General features: G+C 38.4%; 2 protein-coding genes across 6 annotated transcripts in view; one reads left to right on the top strand and one right to left on the bottom strand.

Moving 5' to 3' along the window:
* The first annotated feature begins 86 nt into the window (after nucleotides 1-86).
* Nucleotides 87-10357, top strand: LOC124306725 (myelin expression factor 2). Of its 3 annotated transcripts, none has more exons than XR_006908668.1 (10): nucleotides 87-297; nucleotides 441-819; nucleotides 906-1157; nucleotides 1246-1492; nucleotides 1647-1823; nucleotides 2039-2472; nucleotides 2583-2718; nucleotides 3335-3405; nucleotides 5758-5806; nucleotides 10173-10357. XR_006908668.1 is itself a non-coding variant. In XM_046767670.1 (9 exons), the coding sequence occupies exons 1-8, from the start codon at nucleotides 281-283 to the stop codon at nucleotides 3388-3390; spliced, it is 1698 nt and encodes a 565-aa protein (XP_046623626.1). In that variant the 5' UTR covers nucleotides 88-280; the 3' UTR covers nucleotides 3391-3405; nucleotides 5758-6015. The 3 variants fall into 3 exon arrangements, 1 of the variants encoding a protein (XP_046623626.1); XR_006908667.1 differs by lacking the exon at nucleotides 10173-10357 and adding an exon at nucleotides 5859-6015; XM_046767670.1 differs by lacking the exon at nucleotides 10173-10357 and having other exon boundaries at nucleotides 88-297; nucleotides 5758-6015.
* The window catches only part of LOC124306724 (protein fem-1 homolog CG6966), a 29562-nt gene continuing 17148 nt past the window's right edge, over nucleotides 6007-18420 (bottom strand). Inside the window, exons 1-8 of one of the 3 annotated variants that reach the window (XM_046767669.1) lie at nucleotides 15167-15211; nucleotides 10217-10376; nucleotides 9357-9557; nucleotides 8784-9035; nucleotides 8503-8659; nucleotides 7932-8367; nucleotides 7608-7814; nucleotides 6007-7335 (exon numbers count right to left, since the gene is read on the bottom strand). In XM_046767669.1, the coding sequence (XP_046623625.1) occupies nucleotides 6931-7335; nucleotides 7608-7814; nucleotides 7932-8367; nucleotides 8503-8659; nucleotides 8784-9035; nucleotides 9357-9557; nucleotides 10217-10376; nucleotides 15167-15196 (1848 nt within the window). In that variant the 5' untranslated portion in view covers nucleotides 15197-15211 and the 3' untranslated portion in view covers nucleotides 6007-6930. Of the gene's footprint in view, nucleotides 7336-7607; nucleotides 7815-7931; nucleotides 8368-8502; nucleotides 8660-8783; nucleotides 9036-9356; nucleotides 9558-10216; nucleotides 10377-12679; nucleotides 13008-15166; nucleotides 15212-18420 lie in introns of those variants that run through there. The other 2 variants (XM_046767666.1, XM_046767668.1) reach the window with 2 other exon arrangements.

The following is an 18420-nucleotide window of genomic DNA, read 5'->3' as shown; positions in this document are numbered from 1 at the left end:
GCCTCTGTGGAACCTGTAACTGTGCTGCCCTCAACTACACACAGTTCAGTGAAGACCCCTATTAGTAAATTCATATATCGAAAAAATCGACAATCGATTCGGTCCGGATCTCTTTCCGGTTTTCGCAGCTCATCATTTCCCCGCCATTTTGCGGGACGCGTCTTTTCTTGTGTTGCATGCTAAGGAGCCGCTAATAAATCTAGATATATTACCTGTGTGCGAATTCCTGTGAAAGTAATTGGTGTGATCCGCATTCGTGGCGAAGAGCAATAACACTGCTATGATTAAAGCAGAGGAGTGAGTACGATGTTCCTGTATTTTCCACAGAAAAATAAGGATTTCTAACGCTGTTGGAAACTGTTGTCAAGTCGGCAAGGCGATAACAAACACGATGTCTGCAAACGTAACTCTAGTAACTGGTAAATAAATTCTAATTCTAGGGTGCAAATGCAAAACAGTAACGAAGACAGGGACCGAAGTCGAGAACGTGATCGTAACCGCAGATCTGACAGACAACCGCGAATGAATTCAACCAGTCGCGATCGTAGCCGCGAACGGAACGACCGAAGTGCCGGAAGAAAGGTATCCGATCGACGAATCTACGTATCCAATATTCCTTACGATTTTCGGTGGCAGGACTTAAAAGATCTCTTCCGAAATGAAGTTGGAAAAGTTGCTCACGTTGAGTTATTTATGGATGAAAATGATAAGCCAAGAGGATGCGGCATCGTTGAATTTGAAGACGCAGACTCGGTGAAAATAGCCGTTGATAAAATGCATCGATTTGATATCAAAGGAAGGAAGCTGGTCGTTAAAGAAGTAGGACATTTTTACCTTTAATCATAAGTGTACTCTTATCTCTGGATAACTTTAACTCAAATTTGCAAATTCATTATTTTTTGTAGGATTACGACGTCGAGCGAGACAAGTATGGTCGGCTAGCGTCGACACGCAATAATGATCGACCACGAGAAGACAGATTTAGAGATCCTCCACGGTCCAGTGGCGGTCGACAAAATATGCAAACACCCGTTGGAGGTGGTAGTGGAGGTGGTGGCGGTGATAATAAATTTGGAAATACGTATGGCCTCAGTACGCAGTTCTTGGAGTCCTTGGGAATTTCTGGTCCTCTGGTTACCAGAGTCTTTGTTGCAAACGTGAGTGGAAGATGAGAGGGTCTTTGCAGTGGCTTTCATAGTAATGAAGAATTACATTAGAAATCTTGTTACCTTCTTCATTTTTCAGTTGGATTACAAAGTTGATGAGAAAAAACTACTTGAAGTTTTCAAATTAGCTGGTAAAGTACTTCACGTCGAACTCGGCAAAGACAAAGATGGAAAATCTAGAGGTTTTGGGGTTGTGGAGTATGATCATCCCGTTGAATCAGTCCAAGCCATATCTATGCTCCATAATCAACAACTTTTTGACCGCCGTATGACTGTGAGGCTTGACCGTGCCAATGAGCCTGATATGCCTCCTAAACTCCCTGAAGGTATCTTAAATTACATTTTTTCATTGCAATTTTTTCAAACAATTGCCTTGAATTATGCTCATTTCAATAAAATGCTGTGTCATTCTAATTTTTGAATAAACATGTACGAGACATCTAGGTATTGAGCTTAACCATTTTTATTGTTAAAAAATAGGTTTGAAAGGAATTGGTATGGGTCTTGGTGCTGGTGGAAATCGATTGATGGATGTAGCTAGGAACATTCCAAGTGTGCAACCAAATAATCCTCCAGCAGTTAACCCTATCTCAACACCAGTCCTTGCCACAGGAGCATTCGGCAGTGGGCTAAATAATGTTGTACCTGCACAACTAGGTAAGTTCCTTTCATGAAATCACTTTTTATTAATCCGTTGAACTTGTTTTTGAATATACTCGTTCAAAAATTGTGACGAGACATTAATAAAGTTCTGTAGTCGTATTGTTTTCTCTATTGATTATACCGGTAAGACTTATCTGTGTTCAAAAATCATTGATATGCTGTAGCTAGTTTGTATACAGATATAAAATATCATATTACTTTTCACACAGCATCTGCACTCTCAAATTCGAATGCGGCAGCACTTCAAGCCAGTTTAGCTGGTGGTTTGGGTGGCAATCTAGCAACCAGTTCATTGTTGAATTCGTCCCTCACAAATGAATTAGCATCAAATCTCAACAACTTTGGAGGTGGAGTTGGAGGGCTTTCTAATCTTCAAGCTTCTTTTGCCAATGCTCAAAGCAACCTTGGTGCCTTTGCACCTAGGGGTATGGGAAAGTTGGACAACGAAGTAGGGTTTGGTGGAAGTAACAGTTTTGGTGGTTCAAATTTTGGTAGCAGGGATTTCGATGGGAACTTTAGAGGAGACAATGATCGTATGTCCGGAGGAACAGCGGCATTTTCTACAAATCAAAACCAAAGTGTAGGTGGAAATCGACAAAATACCAATGGTGGAAGATCTTCCGATACAATTCTAATTGGCAATGTAAGTATAGTAATCAGTATCAGTAACTTCAATTCAATTGTAATTCGATGTCTGATATCAATAGTTTAGTAATATATCACTTTTGCGAGGACAAATTAAATGTATTTCAGTTACCACCAAGTACCACATGGCAGATGTTACGTGATAAATTTCAAGATGTTGGTGAAGTGAAATTTGCTGAGATGCGGGGCTCTGACATGGGATTAGTCCGATTTGCTTCTGAATGGGAAGCTGAGCGAGCTGTCGGTATCCTTTACTAAATGTTAAGCAAACGGAATGAGGTGCATATACAGGGTTCGTACGCACAGGGAAAACCGGGAAAACTCGGGAAATTTCTCACAGCAGGGAAAAGTCAGGGAATTTCGAAAATAAGACTGGAATTTTGAGTCTCGCAGAAATAAACTTGTTCTTATAGTACTATCGATCTTAGGGGAAAAAAATTGCAGTTAAAATTTTGTTCCGTCACCCCACTTCATACATTCTATCTATATTACATAATACCAAACCTCGTTCGCTTTTCTTCTTACGGAAAATCGCAGGTTGTTTGTAAATGAATAGCAGGCAGTAATACAGTTATTAGGATATACTAAAGGTATTAGTATCAACATGTAAAAGAACTGTGAGTAGTCAGCGACATATTTTTTGAAAGGTTACTGGAAAAACCCCTATTTTTTGGAATATCTGGATAAGTGATCGAATTTCATATTCCAAAAAGCGTATGAACCCTGATACTTCTTCACTACATCCAATTTTTAGTCGATTTACGAAGTTTGGTATGTCACGATATATGATGGATAATGTTTCAGATATTTATGTATATTTATCACAAAGATTCACTGATTTCTTAACAAAACAATCTCAGCAATGATGGACCGATCACGCATTGATGGTAGGAACATTGACGTTCGCCTCTACTAATGCTTCGCCTCCAAGGTAATCCTCAATAAAACTTCCACTGAGTACCAGATTTTATTTTAAGCAATTTTGCATAACCGAAGCGAGGTCGTATAGTGTCGGCTGCATTGCATGTGTTTTGATGTCAAAACTTGTGGCTCGTTCGGGTTGTAGGAGTAAAAGTATTCTAGTCGCGGTAAGAACTATCTGTCTTCGATAAAGTAATAGTTGGAAAATTCATTCAACGTTGATCAGCATTTTCATCCTACTTTGGGCTCGTTCTTCCACCAAGTAATTTTTTGTCAATGGATAATTTTACCGTGATTAAATTACAACATGTATTTTTAAGGTATAATATCCGTGTTGTTTCATCGCTAAATCGTTGTTTCATTCAATGACAGAATTAGTTAGTTGTTAGAATTAGGTTTGCGACGTCTATATAGGTCTTAGATTTGCTTTCTCAGATTACTATTAATAGTAACACAAACTAGTATGTAAGTTATTTCTTAGTACTATGACAAGTGAGATCGTAATTCAACTTAGGGTGTCCCATTCTTACCAGATTCCTAAGGTATTCCAACAGCGGTGGATCAAACCGGTTATGTTCATTAACACACTGTTATACATTTAAGCTATTATCGTCAATTCGGTAGTGGATATTGCAACTGTTTGTAAATTGATCAATGAGATTAATGTATTTCTTCTGTGAAACAATTCAACAATCTTGTTTGGTCTATCGATTATTGACTGAGAGAAGATACCAGGTGGTTGTGGAGCTCGACATAGATTGTTAGGTTTCATGCCGATAACTCTTTTTATGCACTGTTTTCACTCCAGACTTAGGAGGTAGCAGAGTTTGGTCTCAAGATTTGTCGGCCTGTTTTCTAAACACATTGCGCTTTATTCTTGTAGCACACGTAGGGCAAGAGAGTGTAATTAGCTGATTTTTATGTTGAGGTGGTCCATTGGGGTTCACTCACTTCAAGATTTTGGTGAATCAGTTTCATTGTACCAATAACAACGTCACTTAATGTTCACCAAAACATATATCACATTTCCAATGAGTAATTTTATATCTGCATAACATACTCTAACATTTTTAGTTAATCAATAATTAGTAAATCAATAAGATATTGGAAGTGATGGTAATTTTTTGGTAAACACATAATTTCTCTCGGCAGCACATAGACCTGGAGGAATATCCTGTGAATTGTATGACATTCTTGTGTAAAAACAACTTCATTGATCGTAACTGAATAAAACTCAACTTCAACTTGATTTCAACTTGGGGCGTTTTGTACTTTATTTTTTGTGCTCTTGTGTAATAACCACTTCAACAGAGGGAATTACTGATCTTTGTCGACATTCGGAAAAGGTCTATGGCAAATTGGATCCTCGTTGATAATACAGGTGAGATAATTTAAAGGTGTTTTTACATGCCGTAACTCCGCAAACAGATGATGCAAAAAAAAGGTATTTTGTGTTAGGAAGTGGAATATTCTAATAACTACGAGGCATATTTTATTTGGGATTGGTCTTATAACTACAAATTGTATTGTACGTGACTCCAAATTCGTTTGATAATTCGATACCTCCGTTTTTTTTTTAGATTTTTTTTTTTTAATTTTTTTTCCATTTTCTAATAAATTCAAATTAGTTTAAAGTGATAATCAATTCAGGCTGTATCACTATGAGTTTTTTTTTGTATCAAATTATGTTGGCTGTTTTGAATTGTCTATGTGTCTTTAAAGTTTCGATTTGAAATTGGCATGTTATTTCAACTTCCATACTTATCGAACTAGGAGGAAAGTTGCAAATTAAATCAAACCGTCCAATGGGTGTGTGGTAGATGTTGATATATAATATTCAGTGACGCTCGAATATTTTCACCTTATAGGTGGTTTGCCGTTCTTTCAAGAATCGATATCAATTTGTTATGAGCGGTCATAGCGTTCGAATGTTGAATACTTCTATGAAGTTAGTAATTTCCAGATACGATCATCACTTTATGGTACTCTGCTTTAATATTTGCTTGAAACGAATAACTAACAATTGAGGTTTATCAAAACAAATACAGACGTGAAGTAAGATTTTTCGATTGAGTATGTACATAAATCAGTTGAATTAAATTCCAAAGAAGACAAAAAATGTTTTATTAGCAAATTTGTAACAGCTGTTTGTATTCCTTTAAAGAATGGAAAATGTTGATTATAACAAAAATCTAAGCAGCTAATAAAAATCGTTTAGTTCTCAGTCTTGAAAATATGACAAACTTAAGAAAATATTATTCTCGTTGCCGATCGTTGTCAAATACCTTTGATATCTAAAGTTTCAATGTAAAATTAGCTATCTCCAATGATATTGTAGCATATGGGATTGAATATTTTTCAGGACGAAATCGATTCCTGTGCCGAAGTGAGGGAAACGAAGAACCAAAAAGGTAGGTTTCTAGAGAAGGAATGTGTCTTTAAAAAATATTGTTTCATTTTCAGGAATTTCGTACTGTAACTTGAAGAATCGATCCAATACAGTAATAAAATACGTGGAACGGAATATGATCAATAATTGGAAAATAACGTAAAATGTATCCAGAGGTGTGTGTATGAGTATGTGTGAAAAAATAAAGGATAGCTGGTATACTTCTCTTAACACGTTTGTATTTTCAAACAGTCTTTATATTAAAAAACAATATTTTATATTTATAGTATGTATATATATGTTTTATTTTATCACAATTGAAGATGAAAGTAACCGTGTTGGGCAAGGCTGAAGGTTCCGTTGCACATTATTCGATCATCTCGCCCGACTTATTGGTTATTTAGTAAATATTAATTTGTATTCTATAACCCAACGATATATTGTATAAACTGATGTGTCATTCAGATCTACAAATAACGTATAATCGTGTCATAGCAATGCCAGAAATACCACTAAAACCATGTTAAGTAATGAATTATTATATTTATTCACACGCGATATACCTTCAAACAGGTGATACTTCGATCAAGCAACTATAAATTTGATATTTTTGTTTCTGTATTCTATTTTCAAATAATGACAATAGTAATGTAGATTCATAGTATGGCGTGTGTAGGGTTTCATGTATAAGCAAATATTGCGAGTTTCCAAGCTTACCATACTAAAAAGTTTGTATTTATTCGACGGATTTCTCAGTACAGCCCTCTGCTTTTCTTTATGCAATTACGATCTCCCAGGGTAAGGAATCAAGTAGTCGATAGTGCCTCAGTGCTTATACCAGAGAAATTGTCTCGTCTGGTTGAGTGGAACGTTACACCTGCTAACTGACATGTAATCAGCTGTATATCTGACTGATAACACCACCCAGAACAATAACTGCGCGTTTCTGCGATAACGGACTGTTGATTATTTGAACTACTGTTGTTTACTCTTGATTAGCCAAAATATATGGTTTTCATTTTCCTAGGATCACTATCAAATAATTCGTAGATTTCTTCCCAATACAATTCTAGTCTCTCGAAACAGATCGTTGTAAACAGTTTTTAGCACATTTTAACGAGACAACTTCTATGGTATTTCTATTTGTTAGTGCATCGCGACAAAAGCCTGTAAGTGTCTAGGTACTTCGGGACTTTTATGGGTCCGTCTTATAACTCTGGCCGCTAAACACGCGAGTGTTGTGTACTTGAGCGGTTCTACGACATCGTAAATAGTTTGATCTTTCAACAACATCTCGAAAGTCTTTCCTTCACCATTCACAGCATCCAAATGAGCACCGGCGTCAAGTAACGTCTTCGCCAACGCTGGTGGGCACGGATGAGACAACGCGGCAAGATGGAGCGCCGTATTTCCGTCGGCATCGCGAGCCATAACATCGGCGCCTGTCGTTATCAGGGCTTTTGCCAAATGTGGAGATGGAAATTCGCAAGCTCGGTACCTTGCGATCACCGTCGCATCCCTGCTGCATGCCAGCTGCAAGGCGTCTCTGCCCTGTATTCACAATAGAAAAATCCACGTTAATGGTGATCCTATATATATATATTTTTTTTTTTTTTTTACAAACGCCCAGTTTATGTAATGAGATAACGATACAAACAGCTCTGTTCGTCGAGTCAATGTATCCGGTTACATAACTAAATCACCATTGACTTATTTGGTAAAAAAAATGATTCTCATGGGCTAGAGTCTTACTGACATTTCATTATCGTTGCGCAACGCGTTAGTGGAGAAGTAACGATAATATATCATTTCGAGCGACGCACCTGTTTACCCTTTGCGTTTATTCTGACCAAGTCGTATATAGCTTCGTGCAGCTCTCTGTGGGCTTCTGTATCTGGTGGGGGTGTTTTGTGGGTTAGCAAACAAGCCAGGTGTAATGTGATGACAAGAACTCGATTCAGAAAACTCAGGTCACGCTCGCACGCTGGTACTTTATCCAACATCTGTTTTCCCAGTTTGACTTCAAAAACCTACAAAAGTTGGAAAAAATGTATGAATTCAATTTGTACCGTTGTTATTTAGCACATGTTTCTCGCTATTCAATTTATCCCGTCAATTAATGAGATTGTAATAATAACGTTGATTACCGCTTTATTGAACACTCTGACAAGTTCGTTTCGTTCTACGGGAGGAACTCTGCGACCTCTGCTCGTCGGTCTGCCCTCCTCGCCTATCATGAAACTAAAAAGCTCCGTGAAACTGAAGAGAGAGCTTTGGGTCATGGGATTCAATGGTTCGAGGATACTCCGCTGCATATCTAATGCGTAATTCCAAAGCTCTATGCAACGTCCGAACTTTCCAGCGTCGGCGTAGATCGCACCTCGGTATCTTATGTAATAACTGGTGTCTGGATGAGCCGGACCCAATATTCGTTCCCTGATTACCAATGCCTGCATTCGCGTTTCATCTGGATCAGCCAGCAGTTCGTCCAGTGCTTCAGGGTCAGTTATTTCACGCGCAAAATCGTACGCCGCTACGGCAGGTGGTGGTGCTGGCTTCGGCATGATCGGAACTTCCGAGTACCTGTGATCATTAAAGCTACATCAGCAATTTCACGGCGGACGGTGAGCAAATACACAACATATAAGCAGAATCGCATCTTTCATCACGGTATGGCCCGATGAGGTAGTGCAAAAGAAGCTATGCATATCAACCAACCTTTCCTCCATCGCTCTTCTCCAAAGTTCCATCGCTCCGATCATGTCCCTTTTTTTATCGACATAGGTAGCGCCGAGTAGTTCTAAAACGTCTATTCTCTCCTTACGGCCAACCAGGTGTCGCATTCCAATCAGATGCTCGACTATGTGTGTATGACCTGAGGTATAAGAAATATCGTCATATTGTTAACGGTAAAAACACTGACCGAGTACTCTGGCGTGCTGAAGCACGTAGACGCGAGATGGACTGCATCAAAAACCAGATAAGGAACCAGTTTTCACCTGTAACGGCCGCTGCGAGCAAAGGTGTCATTCCGTACGAATCCACATCCATCCGAGCCCCGTGTTCCACTAGCATTTTCAATATTTCTAAAGATCCGCTCTCAGCGCAATCGTGAAGCGCTGTATTCCCCTTGACGGATTTTCGATTCGCGTCAGCGTTCATGGCAAGAAGGTACTTGGCAATTCTGATGTGCCCTTTGTAGCACGCGATCATTAGGCACGTGTGACCATGTCTGTTCGCGACTTCTATATCTGAAATTTCGATCAGTGATCGTTGTTACCTTTCACGCATATCGTGACGAGGAGAAAAAAAATTCAAGTCCACTTTATTGCTGTTGCTTCTAAAGCTCTAATTCGGTTATACTTTCTTATAATTTACTTCTATAAAATTTGTAGTTTATAGTTTACTTATATTTACTGCACACGTGCGCACGATTGGTTCCATTTGAATTCTTTGCACATGCGTATAATGTTTAACTTGAATAACAACGTGGCTTGATTAGAAAATATCGAAACACCCCGCGAATCACTTATAAAATATGAATAATGAATATGGTGTAATAATAATCTTACCTGCGCCATTCTGCACCAGGTATTGAACGATGGCATAGTGTCCATCAAAGCACGCGGCTCTTAGGGGGGTGGAATTAGTTTTTGTAGTAGAATTAACTTGAGCGCCGCTTCTTACGAGTAATTTTACCAATGCGGAATGGCCTGCAGCAGCTGCGCACCACAAGGGCGGTGCGCCTTCTATTGTCTCGCCATCAAATACTACTGCAATAAAAAATCGAGGAGAATAATTAGTCGAGAGTTTTCAAATCAGAGTCCCGACCTTTGTATAATATTGAAATATAGATTTAGATACATGTATACTCTCTAACGCATAACAGGTGACCTAGACTGTGAGGGTCAACCGGTTAATACAATTAACAATCGAATGTGTAAGAATGATTTTTAACACAAAAAAGTATAATTAAAAAATTTGTAAGTGGGGAAAAATAAAAATCAAACATTCAAGAGGTCAAATTTCAGTGTGGTAATAATTTTCCAAAAGCTTTTTAGTAACATAGCATGTAGAAGCAGTTTTAATAATCAGACATACTCATGTGTATATTTGCCGGGCCTTATTGATTGGGCACGTAAAAAACAGTCGAGTCAATACCATCGAAGCCTTGACATTTCGTCTGTTTGATTACGTGTTCGACTTTAAATGGACAAACAGCGAAAGGAAAAAACAAGGATAAAAGGTGTTCCGAACCTAGTGTTAATATGATTTGCCACCAATGTACTATGCAAAAATAATGCCACTAATACTGCTACCAAATTCGCAGTACGAATTTCCAATTCTGTGCCGCATCATATTACGGGTATAATATTTTTTTGCCTTAGATTTCGCAGACATGCCGGGATTACACCTAGTCCGAAGCTCTTACCTGATCCAGGCTGCTCGATGTCTGCGTCACACTTTTCAATGAGGTACTCAGCGACGTCGTAGTGACCATTTCTGCAAGCCATAACCAGCGGAGTGGCGCCATGGGTTTTGGCGCCAACTAGCTGCCCTACCTCATCTTTACCACGGAGCTCCAAAAAGACCTGTAAATTGAAAAAGGACCGTTTATGGAGAGTCGTTGGGGTCGTTGGTAAAATAGTTGCATTCGTGCGAAAAAGATGATTCAACTGACACGGATCGATTGAAAACTTAGCATCATACAGTCGACTTCAAAGCATTGTTGGTGTCAAAAGGTTTGATAACAATTCACTTATGTTTATGACGAAGTTCGAGTTGCGGTATTGTACAATAATCACGTAAAAAACATAAAATAAAATAGTGAGAAAACGCAGACATTGGCTTACGGATACATAAATTATTTTGTCTAAAATCTCCAAACTATTTGTGGTCTGTTTACGCATCAGGACAGTTTTCGAAACGTGCACCCGCAGGTTTCCTCATGCTTGGCCCTTTATCGACGAATAACTACATACGTGAAGGATTAGAGACGTGCCATTCGTGAAAGTGTTAAATGCAAAGTCATCAAACATCTTTTTTGCTGCATTGATGAGTTTAGGAATAAATCATAATTTAATTTGCTAATGAGACTGGCATCTTTACAAGGTGACAAAAGTCTTCACCGCGTTTGCAAAATAGGCACCAGGCTTAAGTGGCAAAAATTTATCATCTTCCATGTATTAGCACTTTTTTCTAATCAAGCCAAGCTATTCATTCGCATAATATACGATATGCTGCATCGTTAAATGTTATTACAACAGAACTTCGAAATTGCTGTCTTCGGCAATCGCCGGATTTTCATCTTGGTATTGTCGAAACTATTATAATTACTGCCTCATTCTGTGGTAAATGCAAAATTCTTTTGCAACGCATACGCCTTGCAACTTAGCTGGTAGATACGTGAAATATTCACGCAATACTCAAATGCAAAGAACAAACCACAGCTAAGCTATAAGGTACGACAGATGGCCAAAATATCGACGTACAGAAATTAGCTGTATAGAGTGCATAATCAGTCGCGACCTAATCTTCTGATTCGAATTTATTACAGCCCAATGCAGGCATCTTTGCCATTATTTAGGCACCTCGCGAGTATAACAGCGCGATCAGTTTGGAATGTTGAAAAGACATGCGTTAATATGATTTTTCACGTACATTCGAAGATCACTCTTCACGATCACCGGTTCAACGAATCGTTAAAAAACTAATTAACAGTTTTCCCACTCGGTTTAGACGCAGGGCAATCATTGAAATGACGAGGAATCACAGGTATAATATGAATCTATCAACATCGGTGTCTCATCATGTTTGTCACCAGTACACCACTTTTGCCGCTGATATTTTTTATCGGCTCTGAAATTATTCCTGATATGACCTCGCTTTCTCTGTAGCAATTCTGCGCTCACACGAACAGACGTACGGTAAGTAAGATCAGTTTATATCTCACTGAAACGCCATACCGCTGATGCGCGGGGAAACCCAGATATCTTTTTATTTCCTCACTCCTTGGGAACATCGCCAGTTAAACTTTTTAAAACGTAGGTAAATTTCCAGCTATGTACATTTGGGGGACTCGCGGACAAAGAAGCTAACTGTTTCTTGTTCATTTTGTATTTATTGTCGGTCGCGATTCTCGAGTTTACATTGCTGGCATGAAGTTGACAAACGACTTGTACTTCATGGAGTATGATTTCTTATTATACTGTATTTAACGCGTATGAGTTATAAGTGGTTATTTGTACACGTTTAAAAAACAAATCCGTATAATTGGAAAAAAAGAAAAAACAAAAAAAAAAAAAAACCATATGACGATAACTAACACATTTCAACACATTCGACGCAGCTGCAGACAACCGGTCAATGTCAGAATTTCGAATTAGTGTCAATGTTAAAATCACAACTGTATTCATTGTTGCTGAACAATATAGCAAACACTCCGAATGGTTAATTTCTCGAGAATAGTCAATACTGCACGTAATGCTTACGCATAAAAGAAGACTCAACAGTTATATGAGTATTTTATACAGAATAATTTTTATAGCTACTTTTATTCAATATTATAGTCTTCGATGTTACAAGGAGACGCTGTGTTTAAAAATTACATGAATTACTTTGAACAGTTAATTTGATGTAACGAGTAACGGATCCTGATCGCACAGTAAACAAGCAAATCCAACAGGTGTAGGCGTAATTTTTATACTACAGAGGCAAAAATATAGTCCTTATAGTGACAGCTGTTGGATTGTGCGTAGAATCGGAAGATGTTTTCCTCGGTTGTCGCGTTTATAACATCAATCTCACTGACTCTGGCACGTGGTACGAATCATAAGTTAATCGGAGACGCACACTTAGGCAAAGATTTATTCCAATCGCTGATATGAACACTTACATTAGACAGTACGGAACCCGTTTTGAATGGGATTTTTCGCAAGCTTCGGTGACGAACGTGGTACACTGATTTACAAAACTTGATTAGCGCTCGAAATATCTCGACAAACGGTTGTTTCAACATCCAGGCGCAAAACTGACGACTCGTTGGTCGCCGGTCGCGAGTCTCTGGCAACTAATCGGTAAAAGAGTGAAACTGAGAGCGGATTGACATTGGGTTGCCACGATCGCGTCACGCCGGGGAATAGCAAATATTTAAAATAGGAACACTCGTTCTGAAACAAGTGAGCCTTCGGTGGAGTTGCAAAATAGCAAGACGGATATTTGACGTCCTTCCTCGCGGTCTTCGCGACACTAACGACTGACCCGAACTTTTACTCAATCTCACCTAAACCAAGCCCCCCGTTGCACGAATCATGCATAACGGATATCGAGTTCTGAGATTTTTGCGGGCCACTTCGGTTTTCGAACAGGAAAATGTCTCTGTGTGTGTCTGTGTAAGCGTGCATTCTATCCTCATCCATTGACCAAGGACATCGACTTGTTTGAGATTGACGAAATCCTGGAAACCTGTCGGACTTTTGAAATACTCGCCTAACAATTTTATACATGTATGTTCCTACGCAATTACACCTCTGTTCCGTTAGTAATGTAACGTAATTTTAGCGAGTTAACGATGCGGCGAGGCAAGGCATACAATCAAATTCACAGTTTTTCACGTACGGAATTTGATGAGATTTAATATGCCAGTAACGTCAGACGTCATTATAACGCCGAGTACATTGGCCCGTGATTCTTTGATAGCGTTGTTATCGTTATTATTATTGTTGTTTCTCTAGATACAGATTTCTAAGGTTATCAAATGAGGTGTGTCACGGTCCCATTAGCGACGGTCGATGACATATAAAATTTTGAATGACAAATCATGAATTTGTATAAATACCAGTTGTCACGGGATTTCCTTGAATCGTGAAACGTTGCGTATGATGAAACCCCCGCTACGGTGAACGTTTACAATGAAAAATGATCATCCAGACAAATAGGTAAGGTTGTCCGGCGATATTTAGTGTTCAAGATGTGAAACTAGAAGTGATTAGGAGGAGTATAATTTAGAACAATAATTATCGCAAAGGACGTGCCTCTTTTTTCAGATAACTGCTATGTTTTGACGAATAAATTGGTCAAACTGTAAGGCTGTTGTATCTTCGCATCTAAATTTCATTCCCTCATTTATCATAAACGCGTCATTAACGTAAACGAAAACTACAAAAAGTACTTCTCCGCTTCATCGGTTGAAAATTGTCATCTGTTTTTACAAAGCTTAATTATCTAATTGTAAGTTGTGTTTTCATCCCGGTCCTTTTTAGGTGCATGCATGTTTTCACGTACCGAATGGAGGTAATACGTACACATGCGTAAGTTTAAAATCTGCATAAATTACGTGTACGAATATTTCGTATATATGTTACACATGTGTAGTATAACATACCTATGTAAAACTCGATCACCTCCATCGTCCAACCCCGACATATCGAACACAGGTTCACGGCTTCTGGTCCCTTCCACTCCGCTTATTGCCGATGGCTTTGATCATTCTAGATATTTTTGTTACGTACAATCTTATCTTTTTATTTTTGCAAAACCGCAGAGCGATGAGCCGGCGATTCGGCAACCAGGTCCGACTACAATTTAAGCCAAGATTAAAAACCGCGTGACTGCGACACCTTAAAAAACTTTACCTCTACAGAAGGTCAGCGGAAATATAAAACTCTGAAGGTAGTACGATTAAGGGCAAACGTTACACTGGGATAAATTTCTAGTTTTTGTGACTATGCAGTCCCTAAAACCAATTTTTATCGCAATCAAAATATATGGATATAGGTACGAAATGAAAATCAGTTTTATTATAGTTGTACCTAGTCAGAAAATCTGGTATGCATTATTAATTCTTTTGACTATGGTAATAACTGCAAGCACTTGATATTGGTGTTACAATAAATTGATATTGAGGCCTTATTAAATTGAGAATAATTTGGTAAACTGAAGAACACGATTAAATGCAGCAATAGCCAGAAAACTTAATAATGACTACTATCATGTATCACGTTTTTTTTTTTGCAAATCGAGGTATATTTGAACCATATGAAATTGACGCAGCAGCCAAACGTGTTAAAGTTTATAGAAATAGAAAAATGCAGTTAATTTTTATGCTCATAATTCTATAAAAGTATCAGGGATTCAAGGTATTTTACAAAATTTTTATTTTCGGACTTCACTATTTTATTCGAATGAACATTAGAACGTTTGGCTGCTAATTCTGGCTGCTAGCTTCAGTCTCGTTTGAAACATTGCTGACAACGATACCCATTTTACACAAATTTTGAATCAATTATAACAAATGAAGTTTCTCTCAGTGCGATAATAAATGTCAATGCCATTGCCATTGGTAAACCTTCGTTAGGTTTGTTCACCTTATGGCCTTACTCACGAATGCAACGAGAGCTCTGCAGCGCAGCATCAATAATCAGTGGCATCGAAGTTATTTTTTGCCAATAACTGAATATTGATCAAGGATGCTGAGGCCATTCGGTGTCGTTCCGATCAGGTATCAAAGTCCTCGAGAGGCAAGATTGTCGCAGTAAACCTTGAGAACAAATTGTTTCTTTGTCAATGCTCTTGTCGTGAATGTGGAACGTTTCGGCATAAAAAAAAGTTATCCCGACGAGACCGCGAAACATTGAAATACGCATGGAGCTGTACGCGTGTGATTTGATCGCGTATAAAGGAATGAAGAAAAAAAGTAGCCACGCACTTAGCCCTACATTTCAGGCCGTTAAACCTTGAAATACCTAATCAGATCCGCGGTGCAGGCGAAGGTCAATACCATATCTCATGTCTAAGTTTAATCACGACAAGTACAGGAAAAAAAGAGGAGGGAAAAAAGTTACTAGTACCTAGAAACAATTCGCGGCTATGTACACCCGTGTAAGTCGATTATGACCATCCCTAATTTGACCGGATCGAAAATAAGGTTGGCACTAGCGACTGGCTTACGCCTATTTTAATAACGTAGTCAAAATCGATTGTACTCGGGTGTACAATCCATGATACAATATTTAGCGGCTGGTTCTCTTCTGCAGCTCATTCAAACCTGCGTTTTTTTACACACGCACGGATCGAACTATATTACATTGTAAAAAATTTGCTCATAATTTTTTTTTAATTTATATCGTCACATTTTCGAAACCTTGAACATTCGCCTGCCGGCTACAGCCTCTTTCCTTGTTAGATTAAAGAAACGTCTGGATAAACGGTAGTCACGAACCCATAAATTTTACCTGCGATACCCATAATCGTTTAATTATGCTTTTACATTATATGAATATGCAAACGGCAATTAATGCTTTTACCGGCATTGAAAATGGGTGACGGAAATTTTACTTGAAATAAATGATAAAAATAGTTCAATAGTTTGTTTAATTTTTTATTTTTTATTTACATTTTCGTACTCTTGCTGTAGTCAATTAGAATTCTTCGTACGAGACGAATAGGAATCTTATTGAACTACCTACAACGACAATTCATTAAACCCGTTGCACCAAGATTGCAAAAAAAAAAAGAAACATGCCTTTTCTGATGTCAATTATTCTGAAGGTGTACTACTTTAGTACAAAGTATAGGCAGGTGCGTTCGTTCAGAAAATTGCTGCGGTTGATTGCCCATGTACGGTCGTTGTGGCAGGCATAAATGGTAATGATTGACTAACGATAATTAACTGCTTGTCAATATTTCAATTAGATTTTTTAATGGCTTGTAAATACACGCGCTACTGCAGAATGGTGAGAAACTAATTTTATTACCTAGCATTCCACAAATGTAACAAAGTGTATACTTGAGAAAACAGAAACAAGAACATGAAAAATAAATAAAATAAAATGAAATAAAAAAATTGTGTAAATCGTCGGTGAAAAGTAATTTTATTTCATTCTTCCAAAATTCACTATTAGCTGGTTCTCAGATCGGTCAGGTCTTCCAGAAAAAATTAAAACCGTCCTATTCTTGCAACTGGAATATTGTTTACTGACAAAATTATATAAACTTAACGCATTGCAGATCGACTGAAAAAAAAAATTAGCAAAAAGAAAGATATAGCAAAAATTTAGGAAAATCGCGTAAACATTCATGTAATTGGAGCAAAATAGTTTTTACACTGCAATCGATGAGACGTATTGTTGAAACATTTGTCGAACTTCTACCGCATAAACTAGAGAAAACTTGTAGAAATTATCTCCGTCGAAGGAGTCTAGGTTAGAAATTACCTTACTCATACCGTTTGACCGCACTAGACGAATTTTCAGACTTAACTATAACTGTATATTGCAAGCAAAATATTCAAGCAGCGATGCTCGGTCGTATTTACCTACGTACGTACGAAGCGGCGACGAAACGTGCGCGGAGAAGCAGATCGGTTGTTGGCTGCACAATGACGAGTGCAAAATTAACAAACAATGTATGTCTGTGCCTGTAACGCATCGCGGATGAGTGACGTGACGCGGGCGAACGCCTTAGTCGACTGGCATTTTATACAGCTTTGAAAATGAATCGGAATACTTATGCCTCGTGCATTATCCGATGGGTGATGGTCGGATTTATATACTCCTCTGTTTAAGCTCGCGTGATCTTGAAAAACGTGCAACGCCTGTTGTCTTAGACCCGGGCACAAGGTGCGATTTATGAAATTACATGCAGATGTACGCGTAGGTATATCCACGTAACAACTGGTAGACAACGCTGATATAATGATCGTCCTTGTCCGCGAAAGCCAACACTAATTATGATTCCCGTGACCTTAAATGTTAATTTAAATTCGGATTAATGTGTAGAGATAAATCAAAGGATCCTCGTAGCCGTGATGTAAATCAAATTACGATCGCTCTAGTCCTTCGGATTGACACCGCCTGGACGCACAGAGTGGTTTAATATATATATATTAACCTCGGTTCTATACGCGATTAAAATTAACATTAGAATTCATGCGATTCGATTTGAAACGTGGCACGTATTTGGTCGATATCGTTAACTCCGTCTGGAATCCCTTTCTCTTTGTTTTATGGATGTATAAAAATTTATGATATTGAAATTAGACAACGTGATCAGTTGACTGGAAATAATGCGATATACATACAAATTAACGGATGAACAAACCGTGCAGGCAGGTACACGACACGGTGTTGTACGATTATTGTGTTTTGTAGAAAGAAAATTGACAGAGAAGTGATCAGTCGGTATCAAACAAACAAGTAGGAGGCCAAGAATCAGAGGAGAAAATTCTGACCAGGATATATAAAATGAAAATAATCTGTACGAGGATTGTTTGCCTCGATCGCAAACGGCCTTGGTTTGTCTCGCGTTGTTTTCGCCATATTAATGACGTGGGCGAATGAAAGATGAATAAAAATTGTAATAAAAGACGGAATACAGCCCACGAGGCGAAACCTTCGATCCAGGGATACGTAGTCAAATCGATTCGCTCGTATAATAACAACTATAATCCTTTTATACAATACGATCGAGGAAATCCCCTGCCGGTTCACATGTCTATATATACTCGTTAGAAAATCACTCGATCGTACGATAATACGATGACGATGAAACGTGATGCTGGGCAGGCGGTCGTCTGGCAATCTTCCCAACAAACGAACCGTAGGTGTAGGTATGCATAGATAGATCGACAGAGATATA

Source organism: Neodiprion virginianus, chromosome 6 (genome assembly GCF_021901495.1).
Source record: "Neodiprion virginianus isolate iyNeoVirg1 chromosome 6, iyNeoVirg1.1, whole genome shotgun sequence".
Lineage (NCBI taxonomy): Eukaryota > Metazoa > Arthropoda > Insecta > Hymenoptera > Diprionidae > Neodiprion > Neodiprion virginianus.
The sequence above is the reverse complement of the archived record's forward strand: the minus strand, read 5'-3'. Positions and strand labels throughout refer to the sequence as shown.

Excerpts from the sequence above, each read along its gene's own strand:
- LOC124306725 (XM_046767670.1), top strand. Across the intron at positions 1,824-2,038 it reads TGTTGTACCTGCACAACTAG|CATCTGCACTCTCAAATTCG; the intron begins GTAAGTTCCTTT and ends CTTTTCACACAG. Across the intron at positions 2,719-3,334 it reads GGAAGCTGAGCGAGCTGTCG|CAATGATGGACCGATCACGC; the intron begins GTATCCTTTACT and ends AAACAATCTCAG.